The 8,772-nt window shown below is 40.6% G+C and overlaps 1 protein-coding gene across 1 annotated transcript in view; it reads right to left on the bottom strand.

Moving 5' to 3' along the window:
* The window catches only part of fstl1b (follistatin-like 1b), a 99,387-nt gene continuing 90,615 nt past the window's right edge, over positions 1 to 8,772 (bottom strand). Inside the window, 6 exon segments of the mRNA XM_007895842.2 lie at positions 1 to 2,546; positions 3,716 to 3,813; positions 4,346 to 4,456; positions 4,814 to 4,926; positions 5,745 to 5,863; positions 6,666 to 6,796. Of these exon segments, the coding sequence (XP_007894033.2) occupies positions 2,502 to 2,546; positions 3,716 to 3,813; positions 4,346 to 4,456; positions 4,814 to 4,926; positions 5,745 to 5,863; positions 6,666 to 6,796 (617 nt within the window). The 3' untranslated portion in view covers positions 1 to 2,501.

The following is an 8,772-nucleotide window of genomic DNA, read 5'->3' as shown; positions in this document are numbered from 1 at the left end:
TCCAGGGCACAAAACACAGACTTTACTCTCTTCAGCACGTGGTACAGAGCTTAGAGGAGTAAGTTACAGGTTTGGACATACATCTTATACATAGATCCACTCATCTAGTGAAGTGAAACAACTTCAATGCCCTGTAGTAAACAACTTAAAGCAAACAGTATGCCCAGGTATTTTTAAATAACAGGAAACTATGAATTTATGAAGNTTTTTTTTAAAGAAAATTTATTGACATTATACCCAAAAATACCAGTAAGTACAAAAACACTACAATACATGAGCCAACCCTCCTGTGATAGTACTGCTCTCACAGGGGTGTACATGATTCCTCCTATGCATTTAATAAAACATAGTTCAAAAGAGTAGCAGAAATACAGGTTTGGAGTGATAACATCCATTTTAGAAAAGGAATGGTGCGAACACGTGTGCAAGTTAGTAATACTTTGTGACCCTCTCACACTGATATTGGGATATAAAAACTGATTAAATATCTATATCTCCGGCAAAGTTATGGGTCTTCTTTATTGTAGGCAAGAGAGGCTTTCCCTTGCTAATACTCAATCAGATTCATTACCATATTCTCAGGTGAATCAGCTCAAAAGTATGGGAGAATTCATAGAATTGAAAAGAATTTCTCACTTCGCAACAGGTTTAACCCATTTGTGGTTTGGAGTACAAACTGAGCTAAACTCTACAAGACTCATTGGCACTACAGCATAACCTCTCGTTTTCATCTGCCTCGGCATTTGAACCCATGTGTGAAACAACAGCTCTGTAATCTCGTGCATTTTTCCCACTGCTCGGGGCAGTACCAAAGTGGAGGAGGGGGAGAGAGGCATCTTGAAAGTTGACCAAATTCCTGTGTTTCTCCCATTACGATCAGCCAACGTTAGGTCTGGTCACAAAATGCAATGGACATGTCCATAGTAAATAATCATTTTAACTGGACTACAGGAATTCATTTGATATTAAGCTTTCAACATAGCTATGACGTAATACTCTTTGGATAATGCAGATCTGTACTATAGCTGGGGATGTTACTGTATACCATCAATATAGCAGCACACTGTACCAAGACATAACCAAATTCTGCTATTAATACTAGCAATGTTTGTAACTATTTCAATAACACACACTTCATAGTACATCACAGTACTGCTGAGGTTCGTTACTGAATACTTCCTCACACACATAGCTTTCTCTCTGCTGATTTACCACTGTGAGTGGCAATTCTTGATTAAAAATGGATCTCAACTGTTCCACAGAGTTCTGGTGAAAGGCGATCGATTCCCTTTGTGGTTATGGCACAATGAAAATTTCATGCTGTTACGCCTTGTAATTATGGATCATCTCCACCAAATTCTTTTGAGGATTTCCAATCTGTCCCCTACACACTCATGCATCCATTGCATTGATCAGCGCTGCAGATTTTCCTATCAATAGTGAACTTTAAATAAAAAATTCCACACACTAGAGAAACTACAAAGGGAATGAAGTGTCAAATCTTACTTTAAAAAAAACGTAATTAAGGAATATAGCACCTTTGTGAAAAGTTAATAGAGTACTGGCAAACCATGGAGAAGATGGATAAAGGCATTTTCATACAGAATCCTCTGCATGACCTACAGAAGGACCAGCATCAAAGCTAGGAGTCAAACTCTGATGCACAAACACATCGCAAACACAATAGTTCCAATCGCTTTTGAATCACATTATAGATATTATTAAATACTAGAATTATCCTTCACATTATTTTCTGATGTTAATTCAGCCAGGAAAGTTGAGTTAGTTTGTGCTCCACCTCAGTCCCATTACTTCAAGTGTGTTGACATTGTAAATCTACAACTGTTAGAAGCTTTAGTTATTCAATTGGGTCTGTGGTTCATGTCACTAAACTAAATTGCAGTCTGTATCACTAAACTAAACTAACTGTGGTCTGTGTCACTAAACTAAATTAACTGCTGTCTGGGTCACTAAACTAATTTTACTTTAGTGACCTTTCGGTCACTACCTTATTCAGATCTTCCTGCTCCAATATAAGCATTCCATTTACTCTTGAAGCTTTTGAATAGTTTTACTCCTTCATTCTATTGCAGAGGTAGAGCCAGGATGTCGGTCAGGACTTGCTAAGTCAGTTCAGTACGTAAAGAATTCTGCACGAAGAAGCTCCGGCCTCCGTTTCTGTGGGTAATGCAGAGGAATTTGGGAAAGTTAAGAACAGGTATGAAATGTCTCTCATCATCTTCCTTCACACAGGTCTGTCTGTTCAGCTATCACAACGTACAATTTATTATCTACGGGGGTCGCTCATCTGCTAAACCCTCTTCAGTTACAGTACACAAATTCTGCTTGAATAAAACCAAGGAACCCCTCCATCCCTCCCAAAAAATACTGTTTATAAAGTAAATATATTTAGTAGTGATTGCAAAAATTTTGCTGATAGGCGGGACGAGAGAAACAGGTTTAGAACACTTCATTTTGCTTCTCTTCTGAACCCTGCCCCTTTAGATGTCCTTTACGTGCACTTTCTTAGCCTTCTCAGCCGTCTCCTGGAAATAAAGCAGAGAAGGTTCATCAGAATGTATTTGGGCAGTTTTCGTCAGATTGGAAACAGATTTACCGTATTCACTCTTAAGCCTTGTCGGTAGCACTTGTGGGACACTGCTGTGCGCAATTGGCTGCCGTGTTTCGCCCACAAAATACACAGTCAATTCATTTCACAGTATATTCTGTGAAACTCTTTGAGACATCTCAATGATGTGATAAGGCGCCATATCAAATGCAAGGATTATTATTATCTGTGGATTGGATGGGCTGCACTGGATTTGTATAAGAATACTGACTACTACTCAGTCCAAAATTTCAGAGGCATGGCTGCAAACGTGTGTGCAGGTTAAGAATACTTTGTCGCCCTCTCGCACTCAGCCAGTGAAACAAAGAGATAGGATATTTCAAACTGTACGTCTCTCAGCAACAGATCAATATGTTGCTTTGGGACTTGTCATTTTCAACATAGTATCGTCTCCCACATCCACCCCACACCCCTTCCCCAATACATTCAAAGAGTTTGTCAGGCTTGCCACTATATTATTTGTTTCTATCGTTGCTATCATGCACAGCTTATATAGAGTTCTAACACACTGTACTACCAAGCTTGGTCTTAATGTATCCAAATTTAAAAGCCACTGTTGTAACATTCTTGATTGTAAAAAATCTGGAGTGTAATTTTACTCGTATAATTTTACTCCAGATTCATCCTCATTTCTGATTCGTTCCCGCCTACTTTTTGTAGAAAGCCTGAAACTTAATAACTACATTATTTGTAAATCTACTGTCAGAATGAGATCATTCTGATATATTCATATTCATATATTCATCATATCTGAATGTGCTGGTGACAAACAATCTCCCATTACGTTGCCATCTGGGGATAAATCAGTACTTGATGCTTTGTACGCCGCGAACCCTCTGGAATCTGCCTCGATCCTCCGCCTTGCCTCTCTTTAGCTCGCACCTGAAGATTTTTCTCATTGACTGTGCCTAAGGTCACCTCCCCTTTCTTCCTGGCTCAGCGTCAAATCTCACCACTATTAAGCGCTCGGAGTTGTCATCCCGAGTGAAAGCCGCTATATAAATGCAAGTTCTTGTTGTTGTTGGTTCCTGTTGCAGCACAATGCTTGGATGTAAATTGTTGTTGTTAAACCTGTACAGTACGAACCTGGTGCTTGTTGAGCTCCTCAACATACTTAGTCCATTCCTCCTCACTCATCTCCTCATCCATAGTCGCCGGGCTGTGCTCCTCTGAAGTGTTCTTACCTTCAGAGAGGAAAGCAAAGAAAGGAAACAGTCAAGATGTGAATCCAAAGAGAAGCAGAGAGAACAGTACATATGGATGGTATGTGAAAGAACAAAGATCATCAGCAATTGGGCTCATACATGTTCACGTTTACACGAACAAATATATTTAGAAATTACAACGTACAAATCACCAATTGCTTGGAATAGACTAACTGCTGCAACTAGTGGTCAGCAATTGGTTTACTTGGTTAAACCACTTTGATGTAAATTAAGTTAGTTTCACTATCATTCAATGGAGATCAGCTCCTCAGCAGTTATGAATCTTTGTAAATCTGCATGGTGAATTGTGAAGTGCCTGGTAGGAAGGCTTTGGAATACAATGTCCCCATCCTGACATTAATTGCTCTATTCAAAGAGCCGGCACAGACTCGATGGGCCGCATGGCCTCTTTTTGTGCTGTACAATTCTATGATTCTATGATCCTTGCAAACTGCCCATTAAATGAGACAACAGCAGGAATATTTTGTTTCATAGTAACCTTTCATCTCACCGTCACAAGTCATGGCTGTGCACACCCAATTACCGCAGGCACAGATGCAACGGTTACACTCCACTGTGGTCTCAGCTCCGTCCTCATAGGTTTCATCTTCCAGGGCACACTCTGCGACACAGCAAAGAAAAACCAGATAACATCAGAGTCTAGAGAATCCAACTCACGCAAGCAGACTGGCAGGAAACTGGACAGGATTGTCAGAACACCTGCTCATGTATAAGGATGCATATGCTACAGAGGTGGAGTCTCTCACTTGTGATGTCTCCCATGTTTCAGTGACTCTTATCCTTCATGCTTCACACATGAAGAATGATTACCTTCACACATGAAGATATCCATTGGCAACGTGGAACCATATCCCAATATGAGTAAGAACTTTAAGATATGGAATAAGTGAGGCAAATAGGATGAAAACATGAAGTATTCCATTCACATTTGTAGAATGATTTTACACTCTGTACTTACTCTTCTCAGGTGGGACAAAGCCAGGGTTCAGGCAGTTCAGGAACTCATTAAAGCTGAGTTTCCAGTCAGCATTCTCATCAGACAGCTCGATCAGTGCATCTACACATAGGCCCCTGGAAAACAGCACAACATGTACTCTTCATTTTCCCATGGACTGAGGCCAACAACTTGCACCCACACAGTGCACTTCAGGAAAGGTAATATCTCAGAGCACTTCACAGTGATGGGGGTGGGATTTTGTGCATGGGAGAGGGGAAAAGGGGGAGGTGACTCTAGACATGGTTGAAGATATAGTTTTTGAGATGGGATTTGAAGGCAGATAGAGAAGTGACAAGACAGAAGGTTAGAGAGAGGAAGGTCAGCAGTTTATGGATGAAGAATCTTTAAATTCGTCCACTGATGGGGTGGAAGATATGCAGCAAGCCCGAGTTAGCCAAACATGGGGGCACACACTGTTAATATTAAGCATTCCAAGATTCCACCATGCCTGAAGGGTGCTATATCAATACAATTTGTTGTTGTCAATCTCAGCCAACGTGTTAACAACACACGGTTAATCTCAGCCAACATGGAACCAATCTAAAAACTCCCCCAAATATCTCTTTTAAGCATCACAACAGCGTACAATTAATAGCCAATATAACTCATAGCTAGATTCAAACGTTATAACACTACTTCACTGCCAAAATGTAAAAAATTGAAAATGAAATCTCTGCAAAGTCCGTGTGCAGTTTTCTTTCTGTCTATTCTGAGCCCTCAAGAGAAGATCAATCATTAAAAGGGCAACAGCTTTAATCCCGGTTTTCTTTTGTATCACTTGCTACTACTGTTTTGAGAAAGGAGGGCCGTGGGCTTCCCTTTTTAGTCAAAGGGATTCAGGAACAGATGCAATTTCTCTCCACCTCTCCCCAACTTTGCTCAGCCCTCTCACCTGAGAAGCTTGTTGTTGTCCTGTTCGATGTACGCTGTGTTGTTGATGGCAGTCTCGTTGTGCTCCACAAATTTCAGGAACTCATTAGAATCCAGACGTGAATCACCATCATCATAGCTCTGCCACATACACAAAGAAACCCAAACCTCAGCTGCTTGGAAAAAGCGTTCAGAGTAACGGAAAGGAAAGGAACCTAGTGGCTCATGAGATCAAACTGTGTGCTTAACTTCACCCTAAGCCTCTACGTGACACTGAGGAACAAAACCATGAGGAACCAACAAAAAACTATTTCAAAAAGAAACAGAAACAGTGTAAGTGCCTCAGAAACACTACAAAGCAAACCTTTTGGCCACTTATTTCTGGCTTGAAAGTTTTTTTTTCTCACATGCTGTTTCTGTGCCAGAACTGTAAAACAATATATGTGGGAACAGTCAGTGTTTACAATTTCCCAGAACATTACGTGGATCCGTTTTACGAGTTTACTTCGTGGAATGTTGTCCTTAGGATAACAACAGAATTCTGTGACAATGATAGGTCTTTTATTCTTCAATTAATAACACAATGAAGTTTCAATCTCTTATATATATAATGTCTGTTGACTGATAGCAGTGTCACTCATTGCAAATAACTGGAACCCTAACTGAAGAACTTAAAGGTGCACAACATATTAATCCATTAAGCCTTTTATTTCTCTCGAGTTTTTCTAAGGGCTTCTTGACTCTGTCTTGAAATAATGCAATCTAGAGCAGAAAATCAGATGAGAAATACGTGGAAAATATTCAGACTTGATGGTCAATGTGATCTCGTGCGTCCAGACATCAGCAAACCTTTTCTCACGCCCATTATTTAAAAAAAACCTCTCCGCTCAGTGATGACCGTTTAATCTGTTGTGAATGTTGTACGGTGAGGGTTAGGACCTACCTTGAAGTACTTGTTTAGGATGTCTGTGTAGTTGATGCCCTTAGAAAACCAGCCATCGGGGATGATTTCAGTCTCCAGCCACTCCATAATGTGGTGACGGAGCTCATCGCGATCTGCCTGGTAGCAAACAACTGAAGGAAAAAAGATACATTAATCAACTGCTCTGGCCAGCCAAGAGCAAACATTGTCCAGGTTTTATTCGAGTCATTTATAGTTGGGATTATTTTTCATAGAAAAGGAGGCCATTCGCCCATCATGCCTGTGTTGGCTCTTTGCAAGAGCTACCCAATTAGTCCCACTTCCCCATTCCTTCCTCATAGCCTTGCAACATTTTTTCTATTCAAGTATCTATCCAATTCCCTTTTGAAAGTTTTTGTTTACTACGGAGAGTTTGGTTCCTTGAATATCTGACCCCCCGTGTTATAAGGGGTTGAGTTAGGGTGAGCAGATTGCCAATGACATCTCCAATGAAGTCAAAGAACCATGCACGCAAGGAGCCAGCGACCACTCTCGCAAGTCTTTCCATCCTTTGCTGGATCCATAGGCGGCCTCTGAACTTTGTGCAGAAAAATGGAAGGGTACCGCACACCCAGGACACTGTTACTGACTTGTAACAGGGTCCCAATGTATAATGCATCCTTCTTCTGGGGCACACAATACCAACTGGCTTCCTATTGTGTTGCATATTTCCACTAAAGGCCACAGTGATACTGGGGAGAAGGAGCTATGAAGAGCAAAAAGGAAGCCTTTTCCATAGGCAAAGGCAAAGTCAAATACAATGGGCCACATCATTCCTTCCAATAAATCAAGCATAAATAAAAAACAACTCAGTTGCATTGAATTTCTGACATTAAGCAGCTTGCTCTACTTGGCAGAAACTCAAATAACCCATAGCAAAAACGACTAAAGAGTTTAGACACATGTAGATGCAATTTGGATTGATCCCATCAGTGTAGCATTGTAATGAATTCCTGTTGCTGAGAAGTAGAACAATGTTTGTCTCTAACATAATGACTGTATCACTGGTGGCAGGATATATATAGGACTGCTCTCTGCATGAGTCACAGAGTTAATTTGATCTTTTACCATATTCAAACACACATTTTAAAAAAAAGCTGGTTCGAAGCAAAAAGATCGTGATATGCCTCAGTGAATCATGTGTGGTAAATTACTCTAACAAGCTTTACCTTATTTAGAGAATTCATGCAGGGCTCAGTGGGAAGAAATCTCATCAATTTCTGCAGATTTAGCTGGTATTTCCAACGAAACCACTATAGCAACACAGTTCTCATTGACTAAGGCTACTGTAAACACTGACCTATGATCTGAGCTGTTCTAACTTATTAAGAGTTGCTGGAGTTCACTGCAGGAGCAAAGCTGGTACCAAAAATACACTGAGCAGTTATTCACTTGTAGAGTCACAAGGAACAACGTCACATAAACAGGCATCCATATGAACTGCTGTAGGAGAGTGAGTGCAGTAGAAAGGTAATGCTAATCGGCACAGCTCTTCTGATGTGAAAAGCACTATATTAATGTAAATATGGAGCATACTGTATTAATGGTCCTTGTTTTGGTCACCCTAAAAAAGGAGTTGAGTAGACACACAGGGATTTTACCCCAAACCTTCCGATACCAAGGATAGTGCTCTCTCTTCCGCAGTAGAGAGTAGAAGCAAAGCTCAGAGCAAGTCCCTTGTGGATGTGTAGTGTACAAATGGAGAAATAATCTCTTTCATACTCGAGAACAGAGTACAAATACCATTTCCCCTGCCCTGGTCTATTAAGATTGCTTCATCACACTCTGTGGGATACAATGATATCCTACATTTGTGTGTCAGCTTGGCTCAGTTATGGATGATTTTTGCCTGTTATGGATTCAAATCCTACATTGGGACTTGAACTCGCATAATCTAAGCTGATACTCCAATGCAATACTGGGGTCCTGTTGCATTGTTAGTGGTGACATCCTGCAACTGAGTCCCTATCTGCCTGTTCAGGTGGATGTTAATGATTCCATGGCACTATTCGAAAAGAGAAGGGAATTTCTCCTGGTGTCCTGGTCAACAATCTCCCAAATAAATATTTGTGGTCATTCACTCCATAGC

Source organism: Callorhinchus milii, unplaced genomic scaffold (genome assembly GCF_018977255.1).
Source record: "Callorhinchus milii isolate IMCB2004 unplaced genomic scaffold, IMCB_Cmil_1.0 Scaffold4, whole genome shotgun sequence".
In the NCBI taxonomy this organism is placed as follows: domain Eukaryota; kingdom Metazoa; phylum Chordata; class Chondrichthyes; order Chimaeriformes; family Callorhinchidae; genus Callorhinchus; species Callorhinchus milii.
The sequence above is the reverse complement of the archived record's forward strand: the minus strand, read 5'-3'. Positions and strand labels throughout refer to the sequence as shown.